Here is a 16246-nt window from a genome sequence, read left to right on the forward strand (position 1 = left end):
TCAGATTATTAAATTTACAAACGCAAACGATCATTCATCATCACAGATCTCTCTCCTAACAGACGACAAAATATGCTACACTTTCGTTGTGTTCTTTTGGAATAATTAACACCTTCCTTCCATTATTGAAATGTTAAATGCATAAAGTGCATTTATTATTTTAATGAAGTATATTAAATTCCACCGTAAACTCGAAGATACCTGCAAGAAATAGGTTAATATTATTTTTATTTGTGCAAAACGAACTGAAATTTACTATAATCGCTTCACTCATTCAAGATTATAGTGATAATGAACTATGAAACTAATAAATATTAATTTGCATTTCCCTTTACAACAATAATATAATAACAATAATAATGGAAATATGAATTAATGGGAGTAACTTACGTGTACCGGTACTTGTAGTGTACGCTTACATAGTTAACAAAGTGGGATGAGGTTAAGCAATAATAATCACACCAGAATTGGAAATAAAACGTGATCTATAAATTTTATTGTAACAGACTTACTTTTTTCTACATCTCTAGTAAAGTAGCAAATAAAAAGAACAACAAAATTAACAGCTATAATTAAAAACATATCCTTTGAAAAAAAAAAAAGTAGGCCTAAGTTGTCTGAAAATGTACAATTATTCAAGGAATCACTGATACAGACGTAGAATTAATGCAGAGCTTTTGTTTCTCAGCTGCAGGTAATAACAGAACAGGTTTATTTGAAACATCAAATAAAGTTGGAACTGCATTCCAGATTAATTTATTTTTGTTTTCATTCATAAATTGTGTGTTTTCGAAATGAAGAGAGCAAAACTTTATATTATTATAAAGATATGCTTCATTCTTTGCCATTAGATCTTCCCTCCTGCTGTTTATTAACCACAATTTGCATCTAGAAGTAAAATAAGAAATAGGTGTTAGGATATTATAAATGTAGGCCTACTAATATACATTAATAGGACAATCCATCAATAAACACTATAATCCTACTCTTTATAATACTGTAGTATGTACTTTTTAAAGTAGAATAGTCAACTACAAATTCGTCATTTATACGTACCGGTAGGTAATTTTTACATTTTTAATGTAGGTGAGATAGTAGGTATGTTTTATAAACTCATCTTTCTGAATCTTTCGGAAATCGGAAAAAGGATAACTCTGACCTCTTTTTCTTACTGTTGCTACAATTTATAGCACTACAAACGTCTCCTCCTTGTCCCAACTCACCTTTCTGAATCTTTTGGAAATCGGAAAAAGGATAACTCTGGCCTCTTTTTCTTACTGTTGCTACAATTTATAGCACTACAAACGTCTCCTCCTTGTCCCATATTATTATTCAAATTACTGTATTTTAGCCATTAACATTTTCATTACAACCAATAACGAACATTTCACAATTCATACCACTTTTCTTCACAAGCATCAATGCGAAATACGCAACGAGCTAGCACTCGATGGAAATACGTCACAGTCGCTGGTCCACTCTAACTTCTAAGCGCAAAGTCGACCGTGGACAGTCTATTGTTTCTAGTTGCTAACCACTTGGAGCGCTTTATCGTGAGATTTGCAAAAAATCACCTCAAGCTTCGCGACTGTATATAGTAGACTGTGCTAGTATATACAGTCACGAGCTAAATACGTAGTAAATATGCATCCATTGATTGTTGCTCACCACTAGGATCGCTAATATTGTCTCATTACAGACAATGCGAAATAGTAAGGCACAGTCTTTTGTTCCTAGCACCCTCACAACTCAAGTTTCGTGACTCTATATACTAGACTGCTACAGCGAAGCCAAGACAAACCGAGAATGGACAGGTCGAAACAAGAAAGAAAGACTTGACTAGCTCTACATGGCTTCCACAGTGCTTTGTGTAAAACTAAAAGCTCCACTGCCCAGCCAGTTTCACAAAACTAATAATTTAATGTTATTAGTATTCTGTTTTTATAAAATTATTAGTTAATAATATTATTTATTATTGTAAATGCTCATAATATTAAGAACATAACTAATAATATTAGTAAAGTGTTTCATAAAGCAGCAAACGTAATAAAATTTACTAATATTATTAGCGTTAGTTCTACAAGTATATTTCAACTAATGATTTCATAACCAGTAAAAAAGTTAGGGTTATATTTTTGGGGAAAAAAAAGCTGTGGGAAACACTCGAAATTGATAATTCTGATTCAAATAGTGATGAAGAGGGAGTGCATGTTCGTCTACCAAGAATATCTTATAACAATGTGGGACAAACTTTTGAAACAATGAGAAGTTTATATTAAATTTTTCAACATTTGTGTATGTGCTTGAGAGACTTGGTAACACATTTAAACATTCCGCTGCAAAGAATGAAGCACTGCCCTCAAACCAATCACTCCTAACTGCTCTGGATTTTGACAGAAATGCGCGTCTGAACAAAAATAAAGTGGTTTTAGGCATTCCGTTTATCTGTCAATCCACCTCTGTCTGGTTTATTAGAATTCTTTGTGGTTAATTTTATTCCAAAGTCGAATTTACTAATCGATTCCATTCAGAAAATACGTGCTTGAAATACAACTATTCCTTAATATAAAACAACATTCCTTGGTCGAAGGTGTATCTGTAACATTAGAAATGTGAGAGATATTACGTCATAATGTAGTGTTACAACATTGAAATAATTATCCATCTCTACATTCATTAGTCAAAGCGTGGTTTATCTCCTGTCACGCTTAATGCATAACTTGATATCGTGTACATTTTTTATGTTCGACCATGCCGAAATGTAGTAATTATACACCTGGTAGCAGACCTTTAATGCATGTCATTAAAGTACACCTACTCATTAAAGGTCAGGTCTTTCAGCCAATGACGACTCAGGTTACAACTGTTCAGCTTTCTACCGTTATAAAAACGCAAGTATCGATTATTCTCGGATATGCAATCGAAAGAGAATTAGCGAAAAGTCACGGAGGCTGGAAATCCAATACTGTCGCAGAAGGTTATGTTCTGTTACTATAATAATTAGCGTTAATTGTAAATAATATTCAAATAAATTCAATTTGTCATCTCGTTTTTCAATGTCTAATTTAATTTCAATGTTATCTCTGTAGGTTCTTATGGCCTAGCAAGGTCAATGTGAACATCTGTTCCTCGGAAAAAATCAATACTTTCGCGTCTGCGCACATCTCACAACATACGGGACATTGGCCAAGGCCAGATACAAAGAAAATTAATAATATCAACTTAGAAATATGGTCGAGCATAAAAAGTAGTATGAAACTCGCCTATAATGGTAATTAAGAAGCTCGTATGAAAATTATGAAACTCGCTTGCGCTCGTTTCATAAATATCCATACTCGCTTCTACCTTCATTATAGGCTCGTTGCATAATGTACTAATATCGATATGTTTATGGATGCTCTTTGACTTCGATTTTACTACTTTGAGTACTATGTGCATTGATGGTACCTTTTCATCTCGGCGTTCCAGTTACCCAAGACAATAGTGTGTCAACAGAATGCTGCGGTATTCCGCGCCAAGTAAAAGTGACGATATGCCAAAGCCCAAGTAATTCCGTTTCCGTAGAGAATCCTGCTAGCGAAAATTCAATTGAATGTCATAATTATGAGAGAATGGAAGACAAGACGAAGACACACCCTCTTAGTGGAACAGAGAACAGTTCAAACAAGTGTAATGTATGTGGCAAGGTTCTAGCTACTCCCTGGTCACTCATTTGTCATTTGAGGACAAATAAGGCGAAAAACATTCAAATGAAGTCTCTGCGAAAAGTGTTTCTCTAATTCGAATATGCTTAGAGAACATGTACGTGTGCATACAGGCGAACATCCATTCAAATGTCGTGTTTGTGAAAAGTGTTTTCCGGTAGCGTCTAGTTTAAGAAAAGACAAAAACGCATGCACACGAGCGAGAAGTCATTTAAATGCAATGTGTGTGCAGGTATTTCTCGGTGTCGGCACATTCACGACTGCACGCGGATTGGAAGCCAGTCATATTCTTTTCTCAAACCACATTTTACGACTTCATGACTATGGCTTTAAATGTTGTATCTGTGTGTATTTATAGAATGGCACGCAGTCATAAGTTTCTAACCGTGAGCATAAATAGTGCCCCTCTGAGACAGCAGGAGCGAGTTCAGGTGAAATGATATAAACGCTACTTTAAACTGGCTTAGAAATAAATTGCTGGTTCTTTGATTTATACGGTGAATGTTACTTATGTCCCGTCCACTATAGGAGACATAGGCCAGTTTTACACTAATCCTAAACATTTAGTATAATAAAAGCCTAAACTAACCTAACCTAACCTAACCTAACCTAACCCAAGTGCGTCGGTGTCTATTCCAAAATCGGCGGAAGTCCCTCAACGCTCGTTTAACCAATATTATTCGTTCAGTGGGAGGTGTATACTCTACATTGACCTTTATACTACAGTAACAACCAGAGAAAAGAAAATATGAAGTGTTTCGTGTAAGCAAAGTATAGTTTCTCCTCAATATATGAACGTAGTGAGATAGTACCGTTAGTTATATAATAATTTAATCAGTATTAAGGCTGTGTCTCAAAGCTACATTTTCTGCGGAAGTGAACTAGCTAGTTGTCTATTGTATTGTATTTATTAACATTCCATGGTATTCATACATTGCTTACAGCTAGAATATGGAACAAGTCAAAAAACTTAATACTATTAAAAAATCTTAATTTGTAGTTACAGTCTAGATGAAATATATACAGACGAGATTTACAATATACTCTACAATACAACACAAAAGTTTTAGTATCAATTTCATGAAGTGTTATTTAATGTCATGAATTCACTTACACAACAGAAGGCGTGAGAAATTAGGCACTTCTTTAAGTTGACCCTAAATAATTTTATGTTTTGAGTTTCATTTTTTATATCGATAGGGAGGCTATTAAAAATTCTTACTGCCATATAACGCACTCCTTTTTGATAACACGATAGACTTGCCGATGGAGTATGAAAGTCATTTTTTGACGTGTATTTATGCTATGAACTGTTGAATTAGTTACAAAAGCCGAATGTGACGTCAGAAATCATGATCCAAAGCTACTTAGTGTATAACAATCAAGTCTGTAGTAGCTAGTAAACGAAAATGCTTGCTTGAATGATGACTTGTTAACTAAACAAACATGGATGCCTCATCAGCAATTGGTATTATCAAATATGAAGATGCATTGGAAGTGAAATAATGTCAATATAATGTACAATAATACGTTAACTTTGAACATTGGGATTATATTCTAATATATCAGGCCCTTAACTTTTCCACATAACTCGTAATGAAACTGCATTAGGACACTTTCTTCTTAATTCCGTCCTGCACCGTGATGTCAAAAATATTCTGTGAACAAGACCGTGACTGAAGCATGCATGTCCCAGTGAGTAGTTTACAAGTCAGCTAGTTGCTAGTCACTAGTGTGTAGGATGGACTTGAGCTTTGAGAGACAGCCTTACAACACAAATGTACAGCGATTTTTTTTTTTTTTTTTTTCAGATTATATGGCCATTGTTGTAAAGTGTGATGCTCAACAGCCTCTATAGTTTCACATCTCTAGATGATCTCGTTAAACTATTGCTCCGGCCGAGTCATTGGCAGTGTTTAACCCGCACTTTGTCAGTGCCACGAAATTGATTATATTTAAGATTCGCGAAATCATGGATGAGAATAGAACAACGTAAATGTACTTTTCGACTGATTAATCAGATTGCTTTCCAGGATGTAATAGTTATTTATGATATATAATTGTACTGGAAGGGCTCAGTAACAACAGATTTGGAACTCGATCTTGGCTTAGGCCAGGGCTTGCCAAACTACGGCCCGCGGGCCGGATCAGGCCCACGAGCTACTTTTGTTTGGCCCATTTACTAACTTGAAAAAAAAATTAAAAGTCAATAAAAGAAGATTAATTTATTGACGAACTTCGATCGATGAAATCAAATCAGAGGCTCTGATTGTTAAACAAATTGCTCGTATATTGCGGTAACAATTATGTTGTTTAGGTGAGGGGTTTGGACTTTTTCCATTGCTGGTTGTCACAATCAAAAAATTAAGACAACGTTTCGAAGGGTGGTTCTCCCTTCGTCTTCAGGTGGAAGGAAGGAGAGAAAGGAAACAACCTACTGTTGGGATCGTTACGTACAGCTATTCTGTATGACTGATCCAGTAGGTTTTGGATTTCCAGCCTCCGTGACTTTCAATGTTGTGATGTCGCCGCCAGCATCTACTAAAATTATCGCAGAACTCCTGCGAAAACAGTGGCCTGTGTATAAATTGGAGTTGGGGAGATTAAGGTATAGTCCTATTTCTTTCCCCAAATTTCCCAGTTTATTTATACCGACATTCTGCATGGTACATTTTCCATGTTGGTAATTTATAAAGAAGGCGGGAGTGTTGCATGTTTTTGGACGTAGATTTATGTATTTCTGACATATATCATAGTTCTTTCCTGTTACCGTAAAGATTCTTGTTCAGTTTGTCTTAGTATTTGGGTTAGTAACTACCATAGTTGATCCAATATCTTTTACATTATCAACTTTTAATTGATGTAACTCATGTCTTCGGCAAGCACCCATTATTCCAAAAATTGTTGCTACCTGTAACGATATGAATCACGTTACCAAATATTTCCCCCCTCGCCAATTACTACATATATGCTAATTGTAAGAAAGTAATTAGTAATATGAAGATAATATAGGGTATTTACTTTTATCATGAGGTATTTAATATCAGGTGCTTCATTTATAAATGTCTCCAATTCATCAGGTGAAAATGTTTGCCTTTATATCCCAGCTGTTCAATTTTGAGTACTTAGATAAGTCAATTTGGTGCTTAATATTCAGTGTTGATTTCAAAATAGAGTAGTGAGTACACAAGGTCGATTATTTCATATTTAGCGACAGTTCTTCAAAGTACACCGCAATACATCTTCCGAAAATGAGTTTACGGATTTTGATTTTCTCCAATCCATGAATTGTACATAGAATTTTTCGTACATCTTTCTTGATTTTTCTGGCAATAAGTTATTAGTCACATCGAGTGCTGTTGCCGAAATTTCCGGCGGTGTAAGTTGCAGCTCCTTATCATTAGTATCCGCCATTTTTACTTTATCTAAACTCGCGCTAGTTGTCTTTTGACTCGATATCCGAGAATAATCGATACTTGCGCTTTCATATTGCTACAATGGTATTTTCTGATTCGTGGAACACCTGAACTCTAATGAATAAGTGTACTTTAAAGGCGTCCATTAAAGGGCTTCTACCAGGTGTATAATTTCGGCATGGTCGAGGATAAAGTCCATTATGAGTGATTTGTAATGTGATGACGACATATGTTACGAAGAATTAAGTTCAAAAGACGAATATAATTTTAATATGAGAACAAACTCGGAAGGCCGAGAAAGAAGAGTTGAAGAAACGATCGAACAACGTAAAATCCCAAACTAGTTCTCACACAGTACACAACTGGCGCATGTGTCGAAAGGAGTTCGGTATTAGTTCGGAACGTTTTCTGAATTGCTTGCTGGAGCAAACCTGACGTTAGCAGCATTTAAGAGAATAGAATTGCAAGCCACGGTTTCCACAGATTTAGCATTTCCCTCCCCAGAATGTACACGTAAATGTTTTCTTAGAGAACTCGTACACGAGAAACACTTTCCACATACATCACATTTAAATGGTTTCTCGCCTGAATGTGTACGTTCATGTTTTATTACGTTACCAGAATCCGAAAAAAGCTTTCCACACACGTTGCACTTGTATGGCTTGTCGCCAGTATGTTGCCGTTCATGCCTTATTACGGAATTCGAATGCGAGAAACTTTTTCCACAGACGTGGCACTTGTACGGTTTCACGCCAGTATGTTGTCGTTCATGAGTCATTAGATGACTTGATTGCGAGAAACTCTTACCGCAGATATCGCACGTGTACGGTTTCTCTCCGGTATGCTGCCTTTCATGCGCTACTAAGTGACATGATTGTGAGTAACTCTTTCCACAATCTTGGCACTTGTATGGCTTCTCGACGGTGTGTTGGCGTTCGTGCCTCGTGAGAGAGCACATCCGGGAGAAACATTTTCCACACACATCGCATTTAAATGGTTTCTCGCGTGAATGTATTCGTTGATGACTTACGAGGTTACCCTGACGTGAGAGAGACTTTCCACAAATATTACACTTATACAGAGTCTTACCAATGTGATTGAGCACATGATATTTCAGATTTCTCTTATGTGACAAACACTTTCCACACTCATCGCATTTGAATTCCTTCCTGCCTGTATGCTTGGGGATACACTTTTTCAAAGCACTCGAAAACGACGAACACATTTCAGAGGCATTCTGTGTAACTTGATTCATATCAGTGCGATTCTGCGCACGTTGTTGCGAGGAAATGGAGGCGTTGGGACGCTGATAAAGAGCCAACTGCAATTCATGTGCAATACCGCCACAGCCTGACACCATGCCATCTGCAACACTGTGGTGCAAATATACGTCAACAACATAAATGTACAAGGCAGAACATTTCAGTTAAAAGTAGTTTTCAATCTCTCACTAATTTATATGTTGCAGAACATTTATAATTTGACGAAGTACCACCTCTGACTTACAGTACAATACTGATCAGGAACCTGGATGGCAGAATACTACAAAAGTGTTAAGCTATGGTTCCGCTATGACGATCATCGCCGAGCGAACAACGCCACTCGATTAGCTCTATATATGCAGCTGGTTTCTTTACGACGTTCACCGCTGGCTGCAGCGATGTGCGTCAGCGTTCATCGCTCTGGATTGATTTGACTTCAAATTGAGAGCGCTGATCGTCGTACATTCAGAAAACAAAAGAATGACGATAAAGCAATATGGCTTCAAAACATGTATTTAGAACTTCTCAACAATAAATGACATTTTAATTAATTTTGTTTCTAGTCATATCCTGCATGTATGATATGGGTTAGAAAGTATATGGAGCTGCCCATAAAAATAAATGTTGTGGAAGGTAGTTGGTGAAATTATAGGGAAGAGTGGTAAAGTAACTTGTTTTCGAGATAGGATAATATGCGAATAGGTACATTAGAAAAACAATATTACAAATGAACTTTTTAATGACCGCGGTTATAAAAATGCCGAATTGCGTGTTTTAAGCAGGGATATATAAATAGGGTGTCAAGAGAAGCTCTTCCACGAAATTTCAACCTTTAATAACGACGATTGCAGTAATTTAGGTCTAATTAATTAGCCTACTTGAGACTATTTTAAAATTCAAATGAAGTGTGTCTTATCATTAGATTTCAGTTGAATAGCTTGGCCATAGCTTGAATATTGAAACCACTACAATTTATAACGAACAATGTAATTTATTTGTTGACATGATTTGCTCGCTCGGAAAATACAGGTATTTTTCCAGAAAAGCTACAACAAAGATGGCACAATATTCTTTCCCTTCACTGACTTCTGCAAGCTTTAGCTACATACTGTATATTGATAAACAAGGACCTAGTATTAGTCTGCAGCCGCATGTATTTTCAATACGGAATAAAAATCGTTTAATGCCTACCTATATATTCTAATGCACTGTTGTAGCCCCACCCCACTTGTTAATTTACCAACATAACATGCGACAGATCCAGGATGAATGACTGTATCCATGTGGTCAGTTTCCTTAGTATTGCTCCTGCACCTGTCGAGTATTACGTTTGTAACAAGCAGACGGGGAAGCTACATATTTCTGAAAATTATAGAATTTAATAAACATGAATTGTTTTAACACAATTGCAATATCATTTTACGGTACCGGTAGGCCTATCTTAAAGTAATAGATAATTTCTTGCTGGATGGTTTTTCAACAAATGAAGTAGGATTTCTCTTCACATCACTTTCAATTAAAGATAAAATAAAATTGAACTGCTCTATGGTAAGTATAAAACAGTCTTTAAATTTAATTTGATCAGTAGGCCTAAGTATATGTCTACAAATTAGCGCATTGAAACATCCTTCTGTACGTCTGGTTTTAAACATATAATTGGTTTGGAGTCTCTGTCTATTAGTGCTACATTATATTTAATTCGATCATAGGAACAACTGGATAATACGCACGGCAGACCAATATCGATAGTCGACTCTACTCGCTGGCCACTAGTCACCGGGCCGTACCGAGCCCTATCAAACAAAATATAATCGAAATGGTGGTAGTCAAATTCGCGACTATATTCTTAAATAATTCACTCCATTAGTCAAGTTCAAGGTTTTATGTAGTACAACGGCGGTTTTTTTAATGCATTAAATGAAAATGAAGATGTAATAAGATAATAAACTAGGTTATCACAAGGAAATTAACAGGAAAAAAGGCGTGTTTCACGGAATACAATTAAAATGACGGAAAGTAAATTTCCGGTTAATGTTCGCCAAAGCGTAAAGTACGTAATTATGACGGCGTTGCTGTTTTATTTCTGGCCTATAGAAAAATACCTAGCCTTTTACGAAAAAAAAAATTAAGGACCATGAAATTATTCACCGCTTTCATTATAGGCCTATTATTTTTTAACAATATTACGAATCAAAAACTGTCATATTATATAATTTTAACTACTACATGGACGAACCAAATCAAGCTAACCTAACCTAACCTAACCAAAGCTAACCTAACCTAACCAAAGCTAAGCTAAGCTAACCTAACCTAACCTAACCAAAGCTAAGCTAACCTAACCAAAACTAATCTAACCTAACCAAAGCTAATTTAACCTAACCTAAGCTAACCTAACCTAAGCTAACCTAACCAAAGCTAACCTAACCTAACCGAAGCTAAGCTAACCTAACCAAAACTAATCTAACCTAACCAAAGCTAATTTAACCTAACCTAAGCTAACCTAAGCTAAGCTAATCTAAGCTAACCTAACATAACATAACCTTCGTAAATGAAAGGCCTGTAACCGGAGCAAGAAGGGATCTCAATCATTTAATCTGCAAGTACACGCAAAAATAAATTCAAGTAAGAATCACGCTCCCACTGCATGAGAGGTCCGCGCATGCGCTACAGCAAAACTGTTTCTGTCCCGAGCCTCTCATCTAAGGCACTCGTCATAATTTACTCGCAATATTTACGCAAATACACATTGTCTCAATAATGTTCAGAACGAAGGAGGTAGACAGAGAGAGAAAAAATTTCTCCCACCAACTACGCCACACACCAACGTCACGTTCTTATGTTGGTGACATTGTGTATTTACTTAAATTTGGTGCTAAACGTAACGGCACGGTTCAAAGTGACCGTGCTAATTCTCCAGTATAGCGCGATCATATTCTTTTTCCTCAAGAAGTAATACAGTCATTATTTTTTCCCTATTTAAAGCCATTTTAACAACTTGTAAATTCTCAAGTTCATTGTTAAACAGCTGGAGACAATCGATATTAATCTGCGATGTCCTCGATCGACCGATTCTTGATTCTTAGAAATCGATTATTCTCTACAGCAAAGACAGCGATGTTCGCTGTCAAAGGAAACCGCATAGCCGACGTTGAGCACTGAGCGATCATCATCAGCGTTGTTTGCTCGGCGATGATCGCCATAGCGGAACCATAGCTTTACAGGAAACTATTCAAGGTACATGATTCTCCACAATATTGAAATACTGGAGCTTAATGATTTGGCAGAGAGAACATTCTGTGACATCAGAGATGTTAAATGTCACCACATTTAAGCATAGACAATACGAGGATTTGAATATGGTAGTTTGTATGTATTAATTAAACTACAATTGCCAATTGCGTGGAAAATGCTTGCATATGTTTATAATTTCTGCTTATGGATAATCTTAGAGGCTTGCCAGGAAATATTTTATGAGCAATGGAACACTGCACTGAATTCACGTTCTGTGCGAGAGAGAATAATTATGATATGCTTCCTAACATTAATCATCTAGAACAACTTGTACTGTGTCCTTGGCGAAATCTGCCCCATTAATTGTAACCATCGAGCTATCGATGACGTCAGATGCAGTTGTGCCAGTTGAATCTGGCGCGTTTTCATCCATTTCATGAGACATTCATTCTCATTAATCACATTTAATATAAGACTTGGGTTTGGAGTCATGGATGAGCTCTGCCCCTTCACCAACCACGTGTACAACTATTGTTCTCTGCCTAGCACAGCTACTGGTTTTGTATCATGACAGCAATATTTCCTGATGGTATTGTAGGTGTGGACCCATCTTTCATTTGTGTAAACCACACATTTCTGTACAATACTTCATTCTCAAATATTTTTTTAAATTTTTAAATTTTCTTCAACTTTTGAGCTTCCAACCTTCAGACAGTTGGCTAAACAACAACAATCCCATGTCTATTGCAATCCTCTGGAAGGTATAATGTGTAACTAATGCATTGCATTGTACAGTTTACAAAGAGTGAAAATCATTCGCTTGACCTCGTGATATTCATCGCACTATACACTGATCGAATTCGTTCAAACGTCTTTTTCTGGCGTGTTACAATTTTCTCACCACTACTCTCTAGGAGTACTGTCCTCTTATTTCTCAGTTGTTCACTACATTCTGTACTGTCCTTGAACGTTTCCTTACAGCTACAGCTGCCCGAACAATAATTCTTTCCAATGATATTAGTAGTTTCTCTACCTCATTGCAAAATTATTGCACTACGTTATTATTTCTTTTCCATCTGCTCGCACACTTATATTAAGAAGTGGTAGTTTGCGTTTTGGGGTTTTCATGTCACAGTGGGCTACTTCACTTCAGACTGAACTCAAATAGTGATGACGTATTCATATTACACCGATGTTTAGAGTGATAAAAATCATCACTTACGACTACGCTTACTGTTTACTTTTGTCGTTGGACAGAGTTATACATATTAACATTAATTGAGAGAGGAAGAGTATGGGAAGTAGAGGAGATAGAAACTGAGTGCAAGTAGTGAGAGTGAACCGTAAAAGTTATCCAATAAAGCGAAAAAGTGATAAGTGAATTGAACAAGTAATAGGAAGTAAGTATTACAGACATTAGAACACTGGAACAATAAACGACACAAATAATATAATACGGTAATGTAGATGAGAAAGTAGAAAAATTAGTGAATACTAGTCAGAAATAAAAAGGTTTTAAGATAAACAGAAAATTAGGGATAACAGTAATGAAAGATGACAATGATAGTAGTAGAGATGGAGGAGCAGATTACAGCCGAGAATGTTTGTACACATGAGTAAGGCAGAGAGTATTGCATAGTATTAGGGAATGAGATTCAGGGCAGATAAAGACGATGAAGAGTTGAAAATACTGTACATCAGAGAGGATGGAGGAAGAAATAGGGTTTAACTTTAGGTCATTGGAAGATATGGGGAGATATAATAATAATAATAATAATAATAATAATAATAATAATAATAATAATAATAATAATGTTTTATTTTCGCTGGCAGAGTTAAGGCCATAAGGCCTTCTCTTCCACTCAACCAGCCTTAATCAATACAATACATATTTAAATTACGAATATTTACATTACACTTAAAAGGTTCTCCAGCAATATTCTTCAGTTAAGTTAACGACTAGGACACTACATATTTATTTAAATTTAGATAAAACTATAAGGTAAAGTAGTAACTTAATTTATGAGCTAATTTAATTCAATCAATTATGATTAATTCGAGGTTTGAGATAGCTAGTAAAATGATGAAAATTAATTTAATATAAGCTTACTAGAACTATGTTACAGGGAGAAAAAAAAAAAATATATATATATATATATATATATATATATATATATATAAATCTAAAATATATTTCTATAAAGGGAATATTAATGTAATTGCCATTAGAGGTTTTGTAAATCTATTTAGGGAAATTAATGATAATAATAGGATTGGACAGATATTAGTTTCATTATAATATGTAATTAATATTAATCAGCAATTAATTTGTTAAGTAAGAATTTATGTAATTTTGACCTAAATGAAGTTATTGTCCAACAACCCCTTACATCACTTGGTAGCGAGTTCCAATTTCTAGCAACTGAAACTGTATAAGATGAAGAATATAAAGATGTCTTGTGGTAGGGTATAATGAGTAAATTGTTCTGATGAGATCTTGTACTTAGCTGATGATATGCGGACAAATTTTGAAAACGAGAAGCCAAATGGATTGGGATAGCGGTGCGCAGAATTTGAAATAAGAGAACAAGAGATATAGATGATAGGAGAAATATATTAGGATATGTGATTGAATGTAATGAAGTGTAGTGATGGACTGTATGCAGAAATGTGAGGGAAACCACTACCTGAAAGCCGTATGATGATAAAAAGTATGAATATGAATATTAACATGTAGTACTGTATGTGACCGAACAACTAAACCTACAGTTTCTTGTGCTTAAGGAAGTAGTTAATGCTGCCAGTTGCGTAAATAACCGCTAATATTATATTCAGTCTATCTCCATCCCCTCACAAATGCTGATACATTACGAAAAGTAAGCAGAGAATCGCAAATTCGTCGGAAAGAGACTACACAGTGAACACAGAGAGCAGGAAAGAAAAAATGTGAGAAGTGGAGGAAAAATGAAAGACATGACGAAAGCTCAAAACAAATACAGATAAAGCAAAGTCATTTTAATTTACTTATAAACTGTAATGAGAAAGCACTTCAATGTATTACACTATTTTAAAGCAGGCCTACAGATAACATAATAATAGTTTTTAACATTATCTTTACGAAACTGGGCATTCAAGGCTTAAGAAATTCATTGTCTGTACAGATCTCGATTTGGTTAAGTCATGCGAACCGAGAATGTATACAAGAGAGAGCAGAAATAAAGAGACACTTAAATGCCCACATGTTAATAGGAAAACACAAACAGCTGTATAAAGTGACTCACTCACCACAGAGCATTGTTCGCGAGAACACCGAGTTTGCTGTGGAAGCATTTATTTAAAATGGTTCTGCTACTGCAATATAGCGTGCTTAAGGCGATATTTTCGCGTGTGGAGAACTGACAAGATTCTTACGCGATAAACTACATTCAATCGGGCTTTGAGCTGCGTCAGTTATTAACAATTTCTTGGCTTAAAAATCGATGTGTTAAATTGGAAAAATCATATTAAAGAAATTACCCCCAAACTAAATTCAGCTTGTTTTGCTATTAGATCTATGCAAAAGATAGTAAATATCAATACCTTAAAAACAATATACTTTGCATACTTCCACTCGGTAATGAGTTTTGGAATAATATTCTGGAGAAATTCCACAGATAGTAACAATATATTTCTATTACAAAAAAGAGTAATTAGAATAATAGTAGGTGCCAAATCGTGTAGGGAATCGTGTAGGACTATTTTAAAAAACTACACATAATGCCCATGGCTTGTCAGTATATCTTTTCATTAATAGTCTTCCTCGTATGTAATCGTGAAAACTTTGTAACTAATTCAACAGTTCATAGCATAAATACACGTCAAAAAAATGACTTTTATACTACATTGGAAAGTCTATCGTGCTATCAAAAAGGAGTGCGTTATATGGCAGTAAAAATTTTTAATAGCCTTCCTATCGATATAAAAAATGAAACTCTAAACATAAAATTATTTAGGGCCAAATTAAAGAAGTACCTAATTTCTCACGCCTTCTATTCTGTAGGTGAATTCATGACATTCAATAACGCTTCATGAAATTGATACTAAAACTTTGTGTTGTACTAGTAGACAATATTGTAAATCTCGTCTGCATATATTTCATCTAGACTGTGACTATAAATTAACACTTTATAACAGTATTTAGTTTTTTGACTTGTTCCATATTCTAGCTGTAAGCATGTATGAATACCATGGAATGTTAATAAATACAATACAATACAACAAGAAACCTCCTGATCATCAGGGAAAGGATTTATATGTAAATACATATTTACTTATAAAGCTAATATAATTTATATTTTGCATTATCTTTATGTTTCACAATGTGTAGGGTTGAAAAATCCTACTTTTATTTTCCATATTTTTCCATATTTTAGAGTTTAGTACATATTTTCGTTAATTTCCATATATTTTCCATATTTCATATAAAACAGTCCATATTATATTAGGTTTAACAATAAAACAAAACAAAATTCCATTAACTTTTAAAAATACATTTCAACAATAGAGATTTAAACACATGTTCAGTAATCCCTTTAACATCAGAGTTATTTGAAAATTAGCAGTCCTATCAACAATGGGAAAGTAAGTTACAAAA

At 35.1% G+C, this 16246-nt stretch overlaps 1 protein-coding gene across 3 annotated transcripts in view; it reads right to left on the reverse strand.

Moving 5' to 3' along the window:
• Positions 1-490: 490 nt before the first annotated feature.
• LOC138693082 (zinc finger protein ZFP2-like) overlaps positions 491-16246 on the reverse strand; it is a 31961-nt gene continuing 16205 nt past the window's right edge. For 2 of the 3 annotated variants that reach the window (XM_069816673.1, XM_069816674.1), the window contains exon 7: positions 3961-8493. In XM_069816673.1, the coding sequence (XP_069672774.1) occupies positions 7512-8493 (982 nt within the window). In that variant the 3' untranslated portion in view covers positions 3961-7511. Of the gene's footprint in view, positions 889-3960; positions 8494-16246 lie in introns of those variants that run through there. The other variant, XM_069816675.1, reaches the window with a different exon arrangement.

The sequence above is a fragment of the Periplaneta americana genome, chromosome 17 (assembly GCF_040183065.1).
Source record: "Periplaneta americana isolate PAMFEO1 chromosome 17, P.americana_PAMFEO1_priV1, whole genome shotgun sequence".
NCBI classification, from domain to species: Eukaryota; Metazoa; Arthropoda; class Insecta; order Blattodea; family Blattidae; genus Periplaneta; species Periplaneta americana.